Source organism: Rattus rattus, chromosome 13, assembly GCF_011064425.1.
Source record: "Rattus rattus isolate New Zealand chromosome 13, Rrattus_CSIRO_v1, whole genome shotgun sequence".
NCBI lineage: Eukaryota > Metazoa > Chordata > Mammalia > Rodentia > Muridae > Rattus > Rattus rattus.
The window spans coordinates 34537002-34560565 of record NC_046166.1 but is presented as its reverse complement, the minus strand read 5'-3'; the positions used below and the strand labels follow the sequence as shown (position 1 = coordinate 34560565).

Genomic DNA, 23564 nt, shown 5'->3' with positions numbered 1-23564 from the left:
TGCAGAAACTGAGTCCAATGGTAGAAAGGGGGTAGGTAGCTCAATTATTGGTAGAATGAAAATGGCTGTGGTGGGGTTGCTTGGTGGAGAGAGTGGAAGCCCCTGCCAGCTGCTGACCCAGCCCATCTGCCTTAACCCCAGCTCACACTGGGAGGCCCCAGGGGACCCTGGGGAAAAATGCTGCTCTCCCCTCTATCACCTGCCTGTCAGTGCAGGGGTTGGGGGGGGGGGTTGCTACTCTGTGCTAAGCTGTAGCTGCAGGCTATACAATAGGCTCTAACTATGAAAGGGACCTTTGTGATGTCAGTGGAGGCTCCATCCCAGGACCCAGAGACCTCTACCTGCCAAGCTCAGTAACACCAAGCTCAGTCCGGATCACTGCCCCAGTCCACAGTCAACTATGCGCCAAGATGGCAAACTGTTGTTGTTGTGAGTCAAGTGCTTCCTACAAAGAAACTAATGAAGTGTATTTCAGGCTGGCTTGGCACTCGCACCCCAACAAGAACCTGCCAAACAGAGGGGACACTGAATAATTCAATCTGCTATATGAGGTCTACAAGGCCCTGTCATTCACTAAAAAGAGATCTATGTATAACCCTGAGGTCGATGTCAGTCTTTCACGTTTGATCTGTAAACAAAGAGTAAATAAATGGTCACAAGATTACAGAAACAAAACAAAAACAAAGGAAAAGGGGAAAAAAAACACTTTGTGGAAAATAGCCAGGAGAGGTATGGAAAAAAGGGACAGAAAGCTCTGGCCAGGGGCCAATGATAGGAAATGAAGAGAAGCTCCTGAAGTGAAGTAAACAGAAGAGAGACACACAGCCCTGCCCCGGGCCAGCCAGGAGGGGCCACAGTTAATGATTAAAGGTAATAAATGTGGCAATTGAGTTCATGTAGACAATTCTCCCATCTTTCAGTGTGGACTGTGTTACTGCGGGCCCACTGTGTGACAGTCACACTCAGTTCACCCTCTAGCACAGTGGCCGACTACTACCAATTGGTATAAATACAGTCAAATGCATCCCAGGAAATTAATGAAGCCCACTGCAATTTGGCATTTGCTGGCACCACAACAAGAACCCTTTCCCCAAAAAGAGGAGGCTAAGAAGTTCAGGCAGGTGTCAGAGGGTGATGCTAAAAAGTGATCAGTGTATGACTAAGGTCTGTGAGAGGACCGGAAGTAACCATGGCTTGTCCCCTGGTACACATGGAGCCTTTTCGGATCTCGTCCTTCAATAACCTGGGTCTGTCAGTGGCAAGCCTCATTCCTTCTTTATCACATTCTCTTGTGTGTTGAACCAGTCTTCATTCAAACTAGATGTTTCACTTTTCATCTGGTTCCTCTTTTGCTGTACATCTCTAGGACTGGGAAACACAGCATTGTGTAGTTTACTGATGTGGATTCAGAGAGGCTAAGCTACTTGTTCAAGGCTGCAGAGCAAGGAAGAGGGGAGCCTTGCATGTCTGTCCCACAAGCTGCAACCCTGAGTAACACTGTAGAGTTCTAGGGAGGCCCTGAAAGCCTCTTAGGAAGAAATAGGGTAAGTCTTACCTCGATGTAGGAGATTTTACTTGATGTAGGAAATTTTAAAGACTAACAGGAAGTTTTTCTGGCAGAACTGAAGGAGAGGCCAGCTACAACTCAGGATTTTTCCTCACAATTCTCTGTTATTTAAATGACCAGAAATGGCAAACATTACAGATACATCTAACAATTGGGATGATTGTTAAGTAAAATGACCCTTTCCAGACAGATGCAGATGTCCTACTTCTCAGAGAACTACTTTTCTGCTTGGCTGTGTATCTTCCTGGACGACATTTTACTTTTTTTGTTTGTTTGTCTTTTGAAAAAAAAATTTATTAGATATATTTCTTTATCTACATTTCAAATGTTATTCCCTTTCCTGGTTTCCTGTCCATAAGCCCCCTATCCCCTCCCCCTCCCCCATACAGGTTCCCCCCACCATCCACCCGACATTCTACTTTTATATTTGTGTATGTGTGATTCTGAAGGTATTGTGTGACAAAACATTCCTGGTGAGACATAACACGAAGGTCTGCTCACCACAAATACGGAGCTCAAGCCAGAGCAGAGAATGGATACCACCAAAGTCCAACTTGGTGAACCATTTTGTTGTGTTGGGGTTACTCATCAAATATAATTGCTTATAGGAGCAGAGATGGCTCAAAGACAGTTGTATCACCAAAGTGGATGGCTTGGATGACAACTCAAAAAGGCTGCAGACAGCTCAGCAAATTGGAGGGTATCCTTTCTAAGTACCTCAGTTGTTCTACACCTCTTCCAGGCAGCTTCTCTGGTTTCTGCTTCTTCCAGGCAGATGTTTGGGTCTCATAGTCTTCTTTGCAGCCTGGCTTTGCCTCTCCAAGAGGGACAACTCTCAGCTTTTATTCCTTGCTCTGGCAGAGAGGAACCTAGTGTATGTGGTCAGTTTCAGGGACTTCATGAATACATTTTGAGTTGTTTACCTTAAGGAGCTTCCCTGAAGGATCTAGTATTTCAATCTCAGGAAACTTACACAATAAGGAGTTGGACTGAGGACTTCCCACATGGTAGGCAAGCACTTCACCTTTTATATCCCAAGCCTAAGGCAAATATTTTTACTTTTTTCAAATCTAAGTTATATTTTGGTTCATTTATAAATACATAAAAGTGTGCATTTAATTAACAATGTATCTATGGGTGGTTTGTTGGTTCTTTGAGACAGTGTCAAAGTCACAGGCTGCTTTAACCTTGCTTTATAGTATAGGATGACCTTAAATGTCTAATCTTCCTGCTGCCATCCTCCTACTCACCATGGTTTGATTGCAACTCCTCAACTGGTTTACTGTACATGATTTAGAAACAAAAGCATTGTCCTAACTGGGCCTGCTGGTGGCTATTCATGATCCCAGACACTCAAGCAGCTGAGCCAGGAGGAATCAGGATATCCTGAAAGTGAGGTCTTGTCTAAACAATAAAAAGGCAGAGATGTGGCTCACAGATGAAGGGTAGAGTTCCTCTCCCAGAATATGCCACGGTTTGCATGATTTGGGGTTCAATTCAATGACTAAATATATCAGTTACCTCTGCATGCAGTATACAGAGCAATTGGCTTATTTCCTGCATTCCAGCACATCCACACATGCCAGCAGGTTAAGGGAACGTTTGGATTCAGGTCCTTTCCAGAGATGGTCTGTTTCCTCATGGCCCATCACAGCGCCCCCTCTAGCAGCAGTGCTGAGGTTGGGTGAGGGGGCAGTGGGCTTGCAAACATCATTGAGCTTCCTTCCATATCTGTAACACTTGCTTCCTAGCTGTACTTGCCTGTCTGTGAGGCACCCTTCTTCCTGTTCTTTTGAAGGTGGGTGAATTGTTTTATTCTTTGGTTTAGCTCTTGCTATTTTGTTTTGCTTTGTTTTGTTTTCTTGCAACCAGCCTCACAACTTAGCTATGACTGGTCTGGAACTCATTCTGTAGACCAGGTTGACTTTGAACACACAGAGATCTCCCTGTTTCTGCCGCCAGAGGGCCTAGCATGTGCTACCACACCTGGCCCTATCATTCTTTATTCTAGTTTTGTATTCTGGGTTTTAAAATGTCTCAGAAACTTGCTTGCCATTCTGCAAACATTTTAAACATTAATATTAATTTTGAACATTAAAAAAAGAGAACTCCATCTCCCACTGTCGCTGCATGGGTGACCCTGTGTAGTTTCTCCTTTTTCTGCTCCATTGTCAGGTTTCTGCCAATCCCGCAAAACAAATTCACATCACAGAGGGGATCTCTATGCTCCCTCCTCTCAAAGGAGACTCATGTTGCTTGTTACCCATGACTTCCAATATCACTATGGAGGCAAGGTTCTAATTTCTTCTGAATAGGTCTCTGCAGACCACAGGATTGCGGTGTTTCAGGGTCACAGTCCTTTGCCATAGCTTCTGTAGGTGTTTTCGTGTTCCAGATGTTCTTCCTGAAAGAATAGGTTCTCTTTGAATCATTTCAGGGTTCTGTGCCAATCTATGTATCCCTGGTTCATCTCCAGGGAAAGATAATTTTGTTTTGGCCTCACTCTCAATAGCAGGGGAGCTCCAGTCAGCACCTGGTGGCAAGAGGCTTTCCTATTCTGTCTCGGGTTTTTACACTTTGTAAGTCAGAGCTAAATGCACTGCTTGGACAGAGGTTTCCTGATCCCCCTCACCCTCGGCCACACCTGTCAATACTTCTGTGTGTTAGAAAAATGTTTGCAAAGCAGGCCGCCTTTCATAAGGATGCTGTTGGGGTTGTAAAGGCTGCACTTTTGAGTCTCCTGGCCTGAGCATCCCTTTTCATTCCTCCGTGAGTACCTAAGTACACTCTCAGGACTGCAGGGATTACAAGCCCGCACACGACCCCACACTTGGTATTTAGAACTTTCCTTAAAAAATTAGTTCTTTTCTCCTTACCTATTTATTATTATTATTATTATTATTATTATTATTATTATTATTATTATTATTATTATTTATTAGTGTAGTGGCTTTCTCTTGAAATCTTTTTCCTGGAGGTAATACGGGCTCACGAGCTGATATTCAGATCATAAAACATCCGGGTTAATTGTTAGAACTGCCCGCATGCTGCTGTGCCTCAAAGAGTTTAATGATGCCAATATATTCTTACTCTTAAAGGTGCATGGCATTTATTTGTTTATTGGAGCTCAGTGACAATTAGCTATTTAATATTATAAATACAAATCAATATGAGCTAAAGTGGTTGTTTTATATGCATTTTGTCCCTACACTGAATGTATTTCCAAGACAATGGTGCATCAGCTTTGTTTGTAGTTCTTATTGGGGCTACTCCTACGTTTTACTTGGGTCGTGACCTTTGAGGCTTTTGATGTGGATGTGGTTTCATTATAGAAAGTGATTTAGAATCCACTTTATGAGCTGTGCAGCTGCAAAGATTTTAGATATGATGGCTCCTGGGCATGACAGTGTACACCTTTCACTGGGGCTAAACCTCCATAAGCTAAATTATGAAGTACTTACAGGCACACATTTTTCCCGTCAGGAACTATAGGGCATGTAGAATTCGTTTATGATTGATAGTGGGGCTCACAGAGTTTGAAGCCGGCATTTAAAAGCTAGACTTGTTAACCTTGTGTAGTATTGTGACACAGTGCTTTGCAAGTAGAAGCACACAGCAGTACCATTCACTGCCAAAAGCACCACATTTATTAACTCAACCAAGCCATGAGGAAACAGATTTGAAAGGCACAGAATAATTTGTGATCTTCATCGGAGGTCTTGCAAAATCGCTTCTTCTTAACTGGACAGGCTAATCAATTCTACAAAATCTGAAAGGCTATGAATTTTTCATTGCTCTATTGTGGCTTTGAAGTTAACTGTAAATATTTATAAATACCTTCTTCCCGATATGCATAAAAGTAACTGAAAATGAAAAGAATTGTATAAGCTTTGTTTACTCATTCTCTGTCTCTCACAAATCTCTCTCTCTCTCTCTCTCTCTCTCTCTCTCTCTGTGTGTGTGTGTGTGTGTGTATGTTTGGGGGTGTATGTGTATGTACATGTACATGTACATGTATGCATGTGTATGCATGTCTGTGCATGTATGAATGTATTGCATGTATGTGTGTATGCATGCATGTGTGTACACGCATGCACATTTGTGTGTGTGTGTGTGTGTGTGTGTGTGTGTGTGTGTGTATGTGAAAATGTCTCTGCTTAGGTCAAACAGTAGGCAAGAGATGCATATATTAACCTGTATACCTTAGGTTGCAATAGATAAATCTTCCAGTTCATTGTGGCTAAAATAAGGAATCTGAATGTTAGGGACCTTGTAGAATATAGAAAGAAATCATAACCAGTTTTTGGCTTAGGCTTTTGAATCAATAAATATGGAAGTATGCTAAAGTTTTCTGTGAACAAAGATATTTTATCCAACTTTAGAAACAACAGCTCTGTTGTTTTGGACTAAGTATTTGGAACTTACAGTTTCTCTAAAAAGTGCTTTTAGCTACTTATTTTTTCCTCTTTAAAAGTAACTATCCCGAGTAACATTGGTTTGTTTGTGATTTTCAAAAAACAACTAAAATGATGACACATGATATGCTTCTGTTACTCAAAAATGGGCTGGCTCTGTTTCAGGATTCATTTTGGAATGAAAGGCTCCATCTTGATTAACCCGCCTAAGTGTGAAAATAGAGGTGGAGTTTCTCCAGCTTTTGAAGTGCAGCTCACCAATGACTTGATCTGTTTCTTTGACTCTTCAGTAAAACTCAGGTAAAGAGAGAGAGAGAGAGAGAGAGAGAGAGAGAGAGAGAGAGAGAGAGAGAGAGAGAGAGAGAGATTTAACTCTTTGCTTAAAAAAATAATAATAATAGTTTTTGTATCTTGCTCTTCAACTGGTAATGAAACCCCACCCCCATCCCAGTTAGTTGACAGAAGAACTAACAGATGCAAAATTGTAACAAAGAGAATAGATATTAACAGAGAAAGATTCAGATAAGGGCACTAAGTACTTTAGCTGCAAAACAATAGAGCCTGGATCCATAGTTTGGTTATGACATCGCACATGTTGCTTAACAAAATCTGTATAATCAATAAAAGGTCTCTATTACTAGGATTGTCATTGTCCACCCAAGTATCTCCTATTCTATCACATACATAAACATTTGCATTTAGATCAAAGTCCATTTAATGGCTCCAAAATTATAAAGCCATTATAATTATATACTTCTTTGATATACTTTTTTCTATAGAAATTCAGTGGAAAGCCAACAAAGAGTCAGAATGATGGAAGGATTGGATGTATGCTCACCAAAGTTCAGTCTCTCAAGAGCAGAAAGTGAAGTTAAGAAGCAGAGAGATCGGATGCTGTGTGATGTGTTACTGGATCAGAGGGTGTTGCCTGGTGTAGGGAACATCATCAAAAATGAAGCTCTCTTTGACAGTGGACTCCATCCGACTGTTAAGGTATAAACAGTTTAAATTTTGTTTCTAACTTTTTTATAAGTACTATAAGGATCCAATGTAAAATGGAAATCTGTGCTGGAACAACATAGTCACTACAGCAGTCCTTCTCAACTTCTGAGTCACGAACCCTTTATGGGTCAAATAACCCTTTCAGGGGTCATCTAAGGTCGTTAAGCAGGGATATTTATTTACATTGTGATTCATAACTAGAAAATTACAGTTATGAACTATAAATGACAATACATTTATGGTTGGAGAGTCAACAGAACATAAGAACTCATACTAAAGGGTCACAGTATTAGGAAATTGAGAACTGTCTACAGACTCCAGGTATTTTCAAGTCTTGGCATCAAGTGTCAGGTTATGAGTATGGCTGTCTCAGCCTCCCTGTTAGAGCTGCAGTGTCCCACTTCCTGCTCTCAATTGTCCTTCATTTACTTTGGCTTATTTTCCCCATACCTTGGATTGGTTTTACTTTCAAATATATTTTACCCATTACACTTACTGTTTAAAAAGAAAAGTGTCTTGTACAGCTACAGCGCCACCTGTGATGAGGGCAAGTGTTCTCATCAGAGATGTTTCCTAATGTCTAAGCACAGCGGCTAGCTTTAGAGAGGTCACTGTGAGGTGTGAGAATGAAGGGATTAGGCTTGCCATTAGCCTTTTCTATGTGGCACATTAAATGTATGCTCTACACAATTCACATGTATTCCTACTCATAGGTGTCGACAACAGGAAAGAAAAAACGTTTCAATGAGTGGTAAGGATGGAATTCGGGCAGTAGGGACTAAAGAGTGAAGGAGCAGAGAGCAGAAGAAAACTCACAGTCCTTGTTCAATTAGCTTGGATTGACACAGAGAGAAAAACGTTAGATGTCTAGAATGGGATCCTAGGACAAGGAATGGACTTGGTTTTGTTTTTAGTTCTCCAACCGGAGAGACTTGTGCTCTTACTTTTCTAGGAGAGACAATTAGTAGAGAGAGGGATGTTAGAGAATAGTGATGAATGGAGTAAAGCCAGGAGAGACTGGAATGGCAGCATCTGCACATTTGTTTCTAGGGAGGAAGTCTGCGCCGAAGGCTCTTATCCAGATTTGTCACTGTTAACTAAATTCTAACGATACCAACTATTTCTACTAAATAGACTGTATTAAGTAAATTATTTTTACACAAGTCCACATATACCTCTTTGTCTTTTGCATACAGTTTCTTGTTGGTTTTGATAAAAATCCAAATCATTAGTAGTTAAATGGTAAGAGAAACATTTTCTGACAATTTTACGATAGGTCCTGCTTTTTAACACTTTGAACAAGTTAGTTCAATGCAACAATACTAAAATAGAATCTTAACAAAAATGAGCTTCTTAAAATCACTTGGGCTTCTCTGGAGAATGGTTTCTAGAACTGACCCAAAGACATGGGTGATGGCTTGCGTAGCATTGTATGAGGCCCTAGTTTTGATCCCCAACATCAAAGCTAGAGAGTGGTAAAGAAAGAGAATGTGCAGGAACTGTAAACTGATTGTTAATTCTCTTTAAGAGAACTAATATATGAGGTTATAGTTACAAATAAATTACGAAACTACGTTTTCCCACTAAGGTGTGTCAACTATCAGACAAACAGGCCCATCACCTTGTGAAGATGACCCGGGATTTCAGCATTCTCTTCTACAGGGTAAGAGCAAATATTTCCAACACTGTGCAGTGCCAGTGGTTTCCTCTGCTGCCTTTCCCGGGGTGCTGAAGCCGGGCGTAGCCCTCTGGTGGTCAGAGTGCAGATTCACGGAGCAAGACTGTCGTCTGAAGGACAGGCACAATCAATGCTTAAAATTTGGGGTCAAAAGTCAGTCTCAACTTACCTCACTCTGAATGTATTTTGTTCTAGTTGTAGAAAGTTGAACAGCAGTTGTGTTGCTATTTTGCGTTGATTCTTGTATTTGGGCATATGAAACAAAGAATTTAAACAGATTTATACTTAAGGATAAGTCAATAGGTTCATTTACATTTTCCCATTGGTTATGTGAACTTTAGGTTATTTACATAATATTTAGGTTTCTTTAAAATCTGTAATATGAAGTTATGCTTTTATATGTACAAGAAAAGCTGTGCTGAGGATGACATATGCTTTCATTAACATATTAGTTAGCAAACAGTACAATGATCCTATAGACCTGATAAAAGGGCTTTCTCTTTTAAACAATGGATGATAGGTAATCTTGTCTTCCCACCACAATCTGTTTTCTATATTCATATATCTCTATATGTTTTACTATGCTCAGAAATGAAAGTATTTCATTAATCTACCTAAAGTTCTAATGATCCTCTGCCTTCAGTAATAATGGCCATTTTATAATGACCCATGCCCATTTGTTCTTCCAGAGAAAAATGACTGTAGAAAACAGTGTATTCTGCCTACATCAAATTGGGCATTTCATACATTGCTTACATTAATATGTATTATTGGTGTAATTTCAACCCATATATAGTCATATTTCGGAGCTTTTAAATTTTCACACTGCTGGTAGAAACCAAAAATAGTCTCTTTGTAGGTGCTTTTAAAACATGTGTGTAGAACAAAACTATAGCAGAAAAATAAAAAGGTCTTTTAAAATGAAGCTTATACCAAATAGAACATTTCTTTGTTCGGATGTATCTGAGTTTTTATTTTCCTTTTAGCAAATCTCTAGAGTTAGGGAAAAAAAAAGCCCTTTATCAGGCCAACAAAGAAAATGCTCTCGTTAAATTTTATCCCCTAAAAATAAGGTTTTTGGCCGTTGAAACTGAGTGAGCAGCTTCCTTGTTCTAAAAGCAATCAGATTTGAAGCTAATCTAGCCCTTTTCTTACAACCATGTAATTATGTTTAATTAAGAAAGCCTTAAAAGCATAAAAGACATTTTAAAATATAGAACTTTTATATATCATTTAGATAAGAGGATACAGCAGGGAACAGTTTGGAATACTAATAAGTTAAAACAAAATGACTCAATTATTTCATACCAACCTTATTTGATAGACATTACTGGATTTTTGTCAATACCTTTTACTATATTATTTGAAATTTTTATATGGAACTATGTACAAATTTTTGACATTTTCAGAGATGACTTAAATAACAGTCTTGAGCATAACATCATAATTTTGTCTATTTTCTTTTTTAGTGCCATAAAGCAGGATCTGCCATTTCTAAACACTATAAGGTTTATAAGCGTCTTAACTGTGCACAGTGCCACTGCAAAATTACAGTGTGTCGCTTAGGGGAGAACAGCAGGATGACGTATTTCTGTCCTCACTGTCAGAAAGAAAACCCCCAACATGTTCAAATATGGTAAGATGTCTGATTGAGACACTCTCTCTTAGCAGCTAATAACCAGAGCATGTGTCTGAAGGACTGCCACGCCATTGGTAGCACATAGCACACTGAAATCGAAATTACCGATAAAAACCAGTGCATGTGAATGAGTGCATGAGTCAGATCCAGAGTTAAGCATCAGAACTAGAAGCAGAATCATTGGTTTTTAAAGTTAGTAGGAATTCTCACAGATCCGGTTTGTAGAATAGTATAAAAAACTGAAAACCAAATATTAGAAATACTGACTTTGGGGTTGTCAGGGTAGAATGAGGACGATTCCTGACTGATGTGGTAGTAGACTGTTTTACCCTAGATGCACAGAACACGTGAAACTCAAGAAGGATGACCAAAATGCGAGTGCTTCACTCCTTCTTTAAAAGGGGAACAAGAATACCCTTGGCAGGGAATAGAGAGGCAAAGTTTAGAACAGAGGCAGAAGGAACACCCATTCAGAGCCTGCTCCACATGTGACCCATACATATACAGCCACCAAACTAGATAAGATGGATGAAGCAAAGAAGTGTAGGCCGACAGGAACCGGATGTAGATCTCTCCTGAGAGACACACCCAGAATACAGAAAATACATAGGCGAATGCCAGCAGCAAACCACTGAACTGAGAATAGGACCCCCGTTGAAGGAATCAGAGAAAGGACTGGAAGAGCTTGAAGGGGCTGGAAACCCCATATGAACAACAATGCCAAGCAACCAGAGCTTCCAGGGACTAAGCCACTACCCAAAGACTGTACATGGACTGACCCTGGGATCCAACCTCAGGTAGTAAATGAATATCCTAGTAAGAGCACCAGTGGAAGGGAAGCCCTTGGTCCTGCCAAGACTGAACCCCAGTGAACGTGATTGTTGGGGGGAGGGTGGTAATGAGGGGAGGATGGGGAGGGGAAGCCCATATAGAAGGGTAGGGGGAGGGATTAGAGGGATGTTGGCAGGGAAACCGGGAAGGGGAATAATCAAAATGTAAATAATAAATACTTAAGTTAATAAAGATAAAAAAAAAAAGGAAGGATATTTCATGTGCTACTTGTCAAGATAGTAATGGCTGAGAGTTATCAGCATGTGTAGTTTTAGGTGAAGTCTGAAATGCTCAGTGCACTGAGAATGGTTGACAAAATAAGCAGAGACAAGAGCTTCTGTGACCTATTGTTTTTGAGTGGGAGGGAACAAAATGATGTGATTGGGAAAAGGAAGGAAATAGACCTTGCTGAGTCTACACAAGACCAGAGGAGGAGGGTAGACCACTGTATCTGTGGAGAAACGTAGACGTACCGCTTGCATTTTCCTAAACATATCTATATCACTTGCTTTTTCGTCCTGTGTTCTACTTTTGTTTAACTCTTATTCTGGCTCCCAACTCTAAGCTATTTTACACCCCCCTCCTGTTAGCCTATTTTATTATCACATAATAGGGCATATTAGACAATAAATCATTTTTGTTTTATGGGTTTCTGGTTTTATTTTTCATAACAGGACTATTTTTTCTTACTACAGTCATACATTTATTCGACTCTGTGCACTTAACACAGTACCAAGCACATTGAAGTCCTTCCGTGTTTTTGCCTGATGGATAAATGATTAATGCTCTGTGTTTTCTAGCATCTATTTTTTTTTCAGCATTTAAGATTTAAAGTTTTCCATTTTCTTCCAGGCAGTCAAGTAAATGATATTTAATCCTAGAAACAAAATATTTGTCAATTTCAAGGGGTTTAGAAATGAGATTTTAAAGACTCATGGGGTTCCTGAAGGAGATTAGAGTTACTTGTGAGCCCTGAGATACTGGAAGTGTCGTGGGGCTTGTGATCCCTCCCCTCTAACCCACCCAACCCTGTTTTGTATGCTGGCTTCCAGTTTAACATGTTGGAGAACCATTCACGAAATGCAAGAAAAATGCAGATATGATTTTCAAGGCTTTAAAACCAATACTACTTGCCCTATTTTTAATATTTCTGTGAATAAATATATTCTCTACTTCTGCTAAATATCTAAACACTTTTTACATTACTAAATTTTGTTTTTGTTTTAATTTACAGTTATTTCAAGGATTGGGCTTGGAGCTTAGTGGTAGCACACTTACCTAGCAAGGCTCCGGGCCAGTTTTCAATCCTTAGGCGCTGGAAAACCCCTACAGAGAGAGCACAGTTGAGAGGAGAGGGGAGTGGAGGGAGGAAGGGAAGGGGAGAGAGAGAGAGAGAGAGAGAGAGAGAGAGAGAGAGAGAGAGAGAGAGAGAGAGAGAGAGAGTGTGTAAAAGCCTCAGAAGTCCCCAAACACTGATCCAAATGATTCTCTACCCATGAAAGTCTCCCAACTCCCCTAACTGTCATGAGTCCTTCTAAATTTTTTAAATATTTGGTGATCACATCCCATTTTAAGTGCCTATAAATTTATTGTTGGCTCTTAATAAATAGTGAGCATAGCCTACACATGAGAATACTACTGTATTAGGTGAAGCTGACTCTTTTATAGTCTTACAGGTTTTTTTTGTTTTTTTTTAATTTTTTTGGATGTATTACTTACTTACTTTTTTTCTTTTTTTTCGGAGCTGGGGACCGAACCCAGGGCCTTGCGCTTGCTAGGCAAGCGCTCTACCACTGAGCTAAATCCCCAACCCCTATTACTTACTTTCTTATTATTTGCCAGGCTGGAAAGTAGGTACACACATCATTAAGTAGGATGGTGGAAGTGTTGTAAAGTGCTATATTGAATGACAAGGGATCTACAGAAATGGAAACAGAGCTATCCAGGAAGGACAAGATCATCTTTCTCAGCTTAGTGTGGATGAAGTGGGGATTCATCCCAGGGAGAAAACATCTAATTTATTTGGAGACTGCTTTGAAACATCTAGAATAGAAAGTGCTTGTAACTGACTGCAGGTTAATGAGAATTTAACACTGTTTAGAAGGCAGTTCTTAGTATGGGCGTCACATGCACAGATATCTGAAGTGCTGGACTTGAGGGTATTTAGAAGACTTAAAGTAACACTGAGTAAGTACTGAGTCTTAAAGAAAACTTAGTATTGATACAGTAAGCTTCCTTCTTTCTTTCAAGAGCCATTGATCTCAGTTGCCATCTATAAAATACAGGCTAAAGGGTCATATATTCAAATAAATATAGAGGTAGTTTGTAGACTTAATAGAAAGACTATAGGAACCAGAGCCTTAAGAACTGGAAGCCGTGAAGGTAACCCAATAAGCAGCACTGCTGTTGTGCCTCCAGCAGGCAACTGGTGTTACTGCTTCCATGGCTTACCTTCTTCACCTGAAGTTTGAAGCAGGAAATGCTGTATAACTGTAAGCTTGAGATTTGTTGATGGAATGGATATAAGACTTGTTAGAGAGCTTTGTCTTGTTTAGCCGAGAAAATGCTGTTACCCTTTGCTTAAACCAAGTGGCAGAGTTACAGACTAGGGGACCATAGATTCTGTTTGTAACATTGTCATAAGGGTTTTATGGCAATACGGCTTCTGCCACCCTTTAGGATAAAGCTGGAGGAATTTTATTTATTCAAGTTGGGGTGCCAGAAGCTTGAGTGATATCTTCAACATAAAGTGCTGATATGTCTGTCTTCCTTCTGAAGGTCCTAAGGGATGAGCCATCCCTTGCTTCATTGAGCCTCTGGTGGCTGCCAGCATGCTTTGACATGTGGTTAAGTCACTGTAGTTTCTGCCTGTTTTAACAGCACCTCCTCCTTTTCTGTGTCTGCCTTTTTCCCCCTTACGAAGACATTTTCCCTGGGTCAGTATCCTCAATCTCACCTGCAAAGATTTTCTAAAGCAATACTTTCAGTTCTCTCATACCATGACCTGTTGTCTTTCAGACACCATTCTTCAGTCTACTGCAGCAGGTTAAGTGGGGATTCTTGCAGAGACTGGGGTGAATTAATTACTGCTATGGTTAAGAAATGGAACAACAACAACAAAAGAGACCCAGAGGCCTACAGATGAAAAAATGTAATCCTCTTATGTTCAGGATAGTAGATGACAGTAAAAAGACTTCCATGCACACAGAGAATCTGAAGGTCATTTAAATTGTGTCCAACTGAATAAACACAGCTCACTGCCTTTCAGAGCAAGTTGTGGCCAGGCGTTAAGTCAGGGGAGCAAATTCTGTAGGTTTAAAGTTCCATACAGATATGAGATACTGTGTTAGAAGTCAAGGTAAAGATCAGAGAATCATAATGAGATGTATCTTACTTTCAGATATCCTTGTGCAATTCATTATTTTACCAAACAAACCTGGATGTAAGGGCCACTGTGTCTGCATATAAGGAGCAAGGTCTTACAGAAGGCAAGCCTATCTTTGAGAGTCAGGCTTCCTGCAAGAGCGCTTTCCTGTAAACACTTTGGAATCTGTGGTACCGCTGTGGCACTGCCTAACTGCATGTAACCCGAGATAGGAAAATATTAGAGTGTTAGAGCACATTTTCTCGTCAATCAGTAATGGCCAGTCGGAGAATCATGATTTACACTCATCCCTAAAAATCAGATTTAGTTTTATTGTTTCTTGACCTAATACCTACATATCAAACAATGTGACTTAGTAGATATAAAGAGGGTTTGTGAGAACTAACACACAGATATCTTTTTATCATTATGGAATAAAAAGTCAGTATTTTGCTTAGCAAATATAGTTGAAAAATCTAGAAAATCTAGATTTTTCTAGATTTTTCTTTTCTTGGAACGGCAGGTAAAGCTTTTCTCATTTTTTCCTTTTTCCCCATTGTTCTTTATTTTGTGATTATAGTATAATTACCCCATTCTCCCTTCCCTTTCTTCCTTCCAACCCCTATATACTCCTCCTTTCTCTCTTTCAATGTGTCTAATCTTCATTTTAGATTTAGCATAATCTTCTCTTTTTCTGAATAAATGGAATAAGTAATATATCAGCTCTGCTTTGGAAAATACTCTTTAAATTATTTACAAAATACTTCCTGCTGGTTATAGCTAATGCTCTTGGTTTGTGTGTGTGTGTGTGTGTGTGTGTGTGTGTGTTTAAGCACAGTGCTTTTATTTTAAAAACACAGTAAAAAGTTCATTTCAGAATTTGGCAGCAATCTGTAGTACGTAGAGTTTAGTTATCACATGTGTCCATAATGACTTGTATCTGATAGTAAGTGAATTGGTATATCAATGTTCCTAAAATGTCCAGAACTTATAAGAAAAGAGTATTAAGAGTACAAGCAATTGATTTAGAAGATTATTTTACAGCAAACTGCCAACAAGAAATGCTGAAATCAGCTGGACTCCTAGAGGAGAGGATTGCTTTCCCGACTCAGTAGCTCGGAAGTCTGAAGAGCAGTGGTCCTGCGTGGTTTGCACCCTCATAAACAAACCCTCGGCTACGGCCTGTGATGCTTGCCTGACGACAAGGCCTGTGGGTAAGAGTGACATTTTATTTTGAGTTCATAAAATTTATAAGGGGACTTACTGTACAGTCAGGAATAGATTTTGCTCCACCTTGATATTCCATAACCAACTAAAATGCTATCATTCTCTGGTTTAGAGAAATTGCAAGTCTTTTCATGTAAACTAGCCTGATGGCCTGTTGAAAGTATGAAAGAAAGAAAGAAAGAAAGAAAGAAAGAAAGAAAGAAAGAAAGAAAGAAAGAAAGAAAGAGGGAAGGGAAAACATGCTTGTCCTAAAACAGTGTGTGCCTTTGTATCTCAAACAGAGATGATCACATCTGTTCTCCACTGTTTCTAATGAATTATTCAATAAAGCTTTGTTTTATGCAGATTTCAGCAACTTTCCAGTTTGTTATTCAGTCCAAGTGTTTCATAAATTGAAAGGGAGGAATTCTGTAAGAATATCTTTGCAGGTGGAATTGAAAAATGCTGAATTTTTTCCTCTTCTTTCTCCTTCCTACCCCTTGTTATTAAAATCTTTACCCAGACAATTGTACTGATTTCATTGAAATCCTTCAAAATAACTCTTTATAGCTCACAATCTCATGCGTTCAGAGAATGTAAAACCTCAGAGGAAACCTGTGATTAAGAGCCATCTCACTGATGCGGCTCCCATTGTGTGCCCGAAGCGTTATTTCTTTCCCCAATTAGAGAGGAGAAGGTTCATTCTTGACTTAAGGACCCTGCATTGTGTTAGCGGCTGTATTGTGTTGTGTTCCCTGGGCCTGCAAGGCAGGCATCACCCCTTCAGCAGCTTTGCTAAGTCGCAGGAGGGATTGCACCTCCTTCAGTATCACCCAAGAGAGAAACTGCTAGAAAAACAGTCTTAGCTTTCTACATTCATTTCAGCATTGTGAAATTCCTTTATACGTCTCATCAACTACTGTTTTTATTTACGAATATGCATGCATGTCTTACTTATAATATAGACCATATGCTGATCCCAAAACTCTAGGATACTTTTTGAAGCCTTTATTCTCATCAAAATCAAGTGTATAGAATTCTTAAGTAAACTTTTCATTTGGTCCTGTGGGTAGAAAGATTCCTGTCCATACATTAGTCTCTAGGTGAGACTTTATGGGATATCCTTTTTAATTACTGCTCTGTAATGCTTCACCTAATCTTAACAGAACTGAAAGCTGAATAGTCTTTAGATTTCTAAACATAAAAAAGCAAATATAAATCTTTGTTAACATGGTCTTCTGGTTTCTATAGGTTGTTGATATTTTATTTTCTAAGCTGAAAATAACTCACTATGATGTGTCTCAGTGAGCTTCACAATGTGCTTGTACATTCGCATACTGTAATGAACTAAATTTTTAAATCAAATCTATTTCAAATAGTCAGTATACTATATTTTTAGGAATATGTAAAATTACTTTTTTCTTTTCCAGATTCAGTGCTCAAGAATGAAGAGAATTCCATTGCCTTTAGCAACTTAGTGAAGTACCCTTTTAATAACTTTGAGAACACACATACTGAAATAAAGATCAACAGGAAAACTGTGTTTGGAAATACAACCCTTGTTTTGACTGATTTGAGCAATAAATCTAGTGCTTTGGCCAGAAAAAGCAGCCCAAGCCAGACAATAGATGGGGAATCTCAAATTTTTCTTCCTACAGACATACGTTTCAGTGATCCACAGCACATCTCCAAAGAAGGAGTAAACTATATAACTCAACCATCCAACAAGGTAAACATGTCGTCCACAGTTGGTGCCCAGTCTAAATTATTTACTTCAGCACATAAAAAATTGAAAACAGCTCACTCTTTGGCAACAGAACTTAAAAGTTACAACTTTGGACTTTCTAACAGGTAAGATGTTTCTAACTTTGCATTGTTTTTTGTTTGTTTTGTTTCTTTTTTATTTGTTTGTTTGTTTTTGTTTTTTGATACAGAGTCACTCTATATACCCCTGGCTACCCTGGCTCTCACCCTGTTGACCAGGCTGGCCTCGAACACACAGAGGTCTGCCTGCCTCTGTTTCCTAGTATTCATTCCTTTTAGTATTTTTACTATCTGTAAGAGAGTTATGTTTCATTAGGTTCTAAGTAAACAAACCATTGCCAAGGAAGTTAAATTGCTTTTAATAACAACAGCACTGAAAAATTACTATAACGATTTGCTAGCTTTTCTTTCTCTAGCTAATTGATTTTAGAACAGAAAAGAAATGGAGCAGATTCTCCATTTTCAACCAGGTTCCTATTCTTTTCCTGAATGTAGCCAGGTTTACATATGACATATTTGGGAAATAGCTGAAAATACATAGAAACTGATTAAGACACCCACTGTCACACCAGTTAACTGTTGATACCTTACATACCGATGTTCCTTGATTTCCAAGTTAGTCATACCCCAATGAACCTGTCTTCAGTTGAAAATGCGGTTCCTTCCCCCAGCCTTTCTAACCTCAGTCTACCAACCGAACACTGTAGGGTCCCAGGTCTCTCCTGCATGCCATGTGCCTGCTTGGCATTTCTAGCTTGTCAATCGTTGTGGCTTACATGCCACTAGCTTGAGTCAAGACCAGAATTTGAGCTCTGGCTTCCTTCTACTGTATACCTGCTGCTTTTCACCATAAAAAAGTCAAAGCCTTCTGGGTGGTGTCTACTAAGGTGTCTGCCTTTCTTTCTAAGAAAGCAAAGTTCTGAGGGGGATAAAAGTTTAGTGTGTGTCTTCTATTTTACAAAAGAAAAACAAAAGACCCTTTGTTGCTTTTCTGTTAAAGAACAACAACAACAAAAATAAAAACAAAACAGCTGTGTTTTCTGTGGGACATGGGGATGTTTGTGGTTACTGGTGGTGTGCATGTTGGGAATGGAGGGGGGTGCTTTGTAGTTTGTCATCAAACCTAGCAAAAGCACTTTCATCCTCTGATGTTTACTTTGACCTTTATAGCATTTTTAAATGAAGAGTAAAAAAGCAAACAATGGCTTTATTACTAAAGGGAGACAGTTGCCATGGAACCTGAAGTAATCTCAGGGGAATTTGGATTAATAGATGTTCCTTATCTGGACCTTGCTGATGGAGAGATTCCTCCTCTGAACCATGTAGTAAAGGACCACCTGGTATAAATTTCTAATCTAAACACTGCGAATCCTTAAAGCTTGCTTCATAACACTTCTTAGTTTTTACCCAGTATGCGCCTTTCTATCTTAACGTTTTATCCTGTCTCTAAATCTTCTATCATAAATTAATCCTGATAATTGACCCCAGCTGATTTTTTTCAAAATATTTTGTTCATAATCATTTAACATCGCTGATAGAACTGCTGCTTGTGATACATTTGAATTAAGTTATAGGGGCCTGAACTTTTAAATGACTAGGTAAATTTATCTTTTCACTCATTAATGGCTCACGATAAAAATTAGGAAGAGCTACAGTCTGAGTTGGGAGGCTGTCCTATAGAAGAAAAATCACTTTTAATTAGTTTGTTTCTTCAGTGGCATAACTGGAAGGAAGTGGAAGTGATTGCTTTAAAATATTGCACTATTTATTGTACCCAGATGCAATATCCACACATATTTTTACTTCTTTTATGTTAAGCAAAACAAAAGTACAACAGGCAAAAAAGCAGACAATGTAACTGATGAATTAAGAAGTAAAGAAACATTATATAACCTTAAATTTAAATGATTTCTTCATCAGCCATTAGCAGTAGAGTCCTAGGATTATTCACAGTGTGCAGCATGTTACAGCCATCGTGTGTGTGTGTGTGTGTGTGTGTGTGTGTGTGTGTGTGTGTGTGTTGAATAGAAGAGTACCAGGATGAAACTCCACAATCAATCAAGATCAACTAGCAGAATAAATGTCAAGTGATGAAATGAATTCACCCAGTAGCCCTTCTGCACCCAGCTACTTTACAAGGAATAAATTGCAAATTATTGTCATTTATTTCATTTTTCTCCTTCTCTGGCAACTAGAGTGTTGATCTTGTGGACACGATGCCCAGCAGAGACTCACCACAAATCACTGTTAAAACAGGTGGTCCACTTGGAATTTATAGCCACTTCATTTTCTTTGATAACCATAGGACAATTAATTTGACTTTTGTTCCCTTAATTAGTGATCTCTTTGCCATTCTGTTACAATGCCATGCTGATAAGGCTTATTTTTGGATTGGTCTCTAAATATACTTGGATGTTATCCAATTAACAGATGATCAATTAGATAATTGAACTATTTTTTAAGCTTTTGCTAATAGCTTCTAAAACCAGTTTAAAATCTTTGATCCAATTACTGTAAACATAGAAAAAAAACGTGATGATCCATTTCCAAAGAAAGCATGTGTCCTAGCTGGAATGCCACACAAAGGATTGCATGGAAGAATAAGAGGACATCTTCAGAATCCTCCCATTTCCCATGTCAGCTCCATCAGTTGTCTGGCAAGTCTGCATGTAATGCCTTCCTCTTGTTCTGCTTCACCTCTGGGAGTTAGTTCTCTGAAGTTGAAATTTCTGGTTTCCTTAGAGATGCAGTTGTGTTGTGTGATGTTTTGCTGGAAACTGTTTTATGAGAGGATGTTTTGCTTTTCTAGAAGCTGCCCGGTGAAAGGGCATGTGCTGTTTTGCTGGAGTCAATGCTTGAGAGAACATCTGACATTTGGAAAGAGTATAACTATAACCCAGCCAACAGTGGACGACATTCTGGCATTGGTTAACATTGCTGGTCTTCATTGGGCTTTTCTGACACTGGCCTTCATTGAGGATGTTCTTGCAGTTGGTCATCTTGCTTTCTTTGATCTTTGATTGCCCTGACTTCATAGAGAGAAACATACCAAAGAACTTCTGGTGGTATTCTGACTGCTTCTTTCTGCTTCAGCAGACTTGTGCTGATTAGGAGAGCCTTGAGGTTTCTTCTGGATCCAGCCACTATAGCTGATCATATTTGGTGGTTTGCTAGTGGATTGAACTGTTGAAAATAAAGATTAGAACCACCCCAAAGAACTATTTCTACATAGGTCCATGTCTCCCTTGTCCTATTAGCCATCTTCCTCCCTACCTTTAGTCAGTGGGCTATAAGCGAGGTTGGAGTGTTTAAGAACCCTTATAATGTAGGTTTTGAAAAATATAAGCCTACAGTTCTCAGTGCTTCACTTATTTAATTTTTGTTTACTTTAATCTTTGAAATAATATTGGATTGTCAGATCTACAGTCAGTTGGACTGATTAATTAAAAAATTATTCCCAAGCAGTATTTCAGTTTTATTAAATCATTCAATCTGTATTGAATGAATACAATCAAGAACTTATAAATTAGTTAATTTATAAATCAATTATAAATTAATTAATTATGGATAATTAGCTTTCCATCACAAAGATAGTCTTACCTACTGATTTCTTTATTGTTAATCTACTGCTTTATAAGATACTAAGAGTGGAACCTATGTGTTCTGCACATACCAGACAACTGTTTTATCTTTTTATCATTAATTGAGAACGTGTTATGCCTCAAAACATTGTCCTTGATTCTAATAATGTCTACTCCAGCACACTACAGCCAGCAAGACCAGATCCAGCCTGACACCTGTTGTGGAATGTTTTATTTCCATTCGTTTAGTTATTTTTGTATTAAAAAACAACCAAATTGGGTAGTTGCCACAGAGACACACAACTTAAAATATGTGTTGTCTGAAACAGTTTTGCCAAATCCTGGTTTACTGTATTACTATGCTGTTTATGAATCAGTATTCAAACGATGAACCTAATCACCAAAATAAGTTCATCTGTTCTCCTGCTAAATTTACCTACGAAAATGCTCTGCTACATTTTACTAAGTTTTAAATAATGATTGAAACAAAGAGGCGCTAAGATAGCCTCTATTAAGCAGAATGTTTAATTAACCTGGATAACCTTTTCAACCATAAAATTGAGGTTAGCTTGTGCATATTTAGAGCTGATGAGATGGAAGGAGCCACTAGGAGCTTGCTTCCATTAATTCAGCACCTCACACCTTAATGCGCATGCGCATCACCTGGGCGTCTTGTTAGCAGGCAGCTGAGGATTCCAAAGGGATTTGGAGGAGGGATGGGTAGATGCATGTCTGAGAGCCTCTGGGCAGTACTAATGTTTCTAGTTAGTAGAACACATTCTGAGACCAAGAATAGGACAATGTAAAGGCATCTTTGTCTTCTGCTTTACACCAGGGAAGGCACAGAATGGAAGACAAATGAAGAAGGAAGGCACTGTCCCCTACCTTTGTACCTCAGAAAGCATGAGTAGTAAAGATCGTAAATATCTCCTCAGGTCTCTCAAGTTTTCAGTTATAATTTAAGTCACATAAATTAGGAAATGTTGAACTAAACACTACCAAAGATGGCATTTTAAAAATCATATAAAATTGCTTTGGCGGCTTCATCCCTAACCCTGACTTATGTAGTTAAGGCTGGCCAGGCTGCCCTTGAACTAACAAACCTCTTGTCTCATTCTCCAGAGAAGTTGGGATTACAGGCCTGAACCACCAGGACAGTCAAAAGTATATATAAAACTGTATTTATGTGTGTGCATTTTAATAAGCACCTTTCTGTTTATTTCTTCTAATATACTTAGCTTTGTTTCTTCTGTAAATTTTACTTAATACTGTTCAAGTTGTAGTTTTGAATCACCTCTGAAGGTCATTGGTGCAAGGAACAGTGATAAGTTTTGTAATGTGGTGTCTTGATGCAGTGGGCAGGGGTGCCTCAGTGGGCCCATCTGAGGCATTCCTCTCCCCATCCCCTGAGGTACCAGCCATACAATGGATCTAGTATACAATAAAGTTTATTTGTGACATGGGAACGGGGAGTGAGAAGGAGTGAAGGCAGAGAAAGAAAGGGGACAGAGAAGGACAGAGGAGAGAGGAGAGAGAAAGAAGGGAATAGGCTGGCTAGGAACACATGGAGGTGGGGAGAGGACAGAGAGGGAAAGAGAAGGAGAGAAAGGCCTGAAAGAGAGAGAGAGGCTAAACAGTCCTTTATACCAAGCCAGTCTCATACCTAGCTATTGCTAGGTAACTGTTGGGAGGAGCCTAGAAGAAATGCTAACATTCCTCCATTTGGTTTAATTAAAAAAGGAGAAACTAGAAAGAGGTGATGGTCGGGCAGGAATAGGATCATTGTGATCTTTACCTACTTCCTGCTGACTTTGGGGCAATCATTTTGTCTTTGGAGAACCTAAAAAAATGAGGATGGAGATGTTGGTTAACTCTTAGGAGAGTTGTCTGTTTCCTTGCTGTCCAGGGTCTGTGAGAGTGAGACCATCTACAAGTAGGAAGGCACAGGCCCAGTAGAAGTGAGATATATATATCCTTAACTACAAAAATAAGGGCTCAGGATGAAGCCACCAAAACAATTTTATATGATTTTTAAAATGCCCAGGGCTCCAACTGCATATGTAGCAGAGAATAGCCTTGTTGGGTACCAGTGGAAGGGGAAGCCCTTGATCCTGCCAAGGTTGGACCCCCCCAGTGCAGGGGAATGTTGGGGGGCAGGTAAAGGGGGGTAGAAGACACCTGTATGGGGGAGGGGAAGGGGGGCTTATGGACAGGAAACCGGGAAAGGGAATAATATTTGAAATGTAAATAAAGAAATATATCCAATAAAAAAAATTTCTCAGGAAGTAGAAGATTAAGAGTAGGCAGAGTGAGCTAAGTCCGTAACAAAGTCTGGAGAGTGCTTTGAGAGCTGCAGGAGTGGAGAGAGAGAACCAGTAGTTGGAGGGCTAAATGTTAGCTGGATCAAGGATAAAAACTGAGTTGAGGAACAGGAGGAATAAAGAGAAGGTTTGGAGCAAAAGTAGGAAAAACCTGAACATAGGAAACCTTCCATTTTCTGGATCATTGGCAAGAGTT

General features: G+C 39.3%; 1 protein-coding gene across 1 annotated transcript in view; it reads left to right on the top strand.

Annotated features, from left to right (window-relative positions):
* Positions 1–23564, top strand: part of Neil3 (nei like DNA glycosylase 3) — a 51088-nt gene that overhangs the window by 23163 nt on the left and 4361 nt on the right. Inside the window, exons 3-8 of the mRNA XM_032918902.1 lie at positions 6148–6282; positions 6762–6975; positions 8573–8647; positions 10132–10298; positions 15541–15710; positions 17133–17553. Of these exons, the coding sequence (XP_032774793.1) occupies positions 6148–6282; positions 6762–6975; positions 8573–8647; positions 10132–10298; positions 15541–15710; positions 17133–17553 (1182 nt within the window). The remainder of the gene's footprint in view (positions 1–6147; positions 6283–6761; positions 6976–8572; positions 8648–10131; positions 10299–15540; positions 15711–17132; positions 17554–23564) is intronic.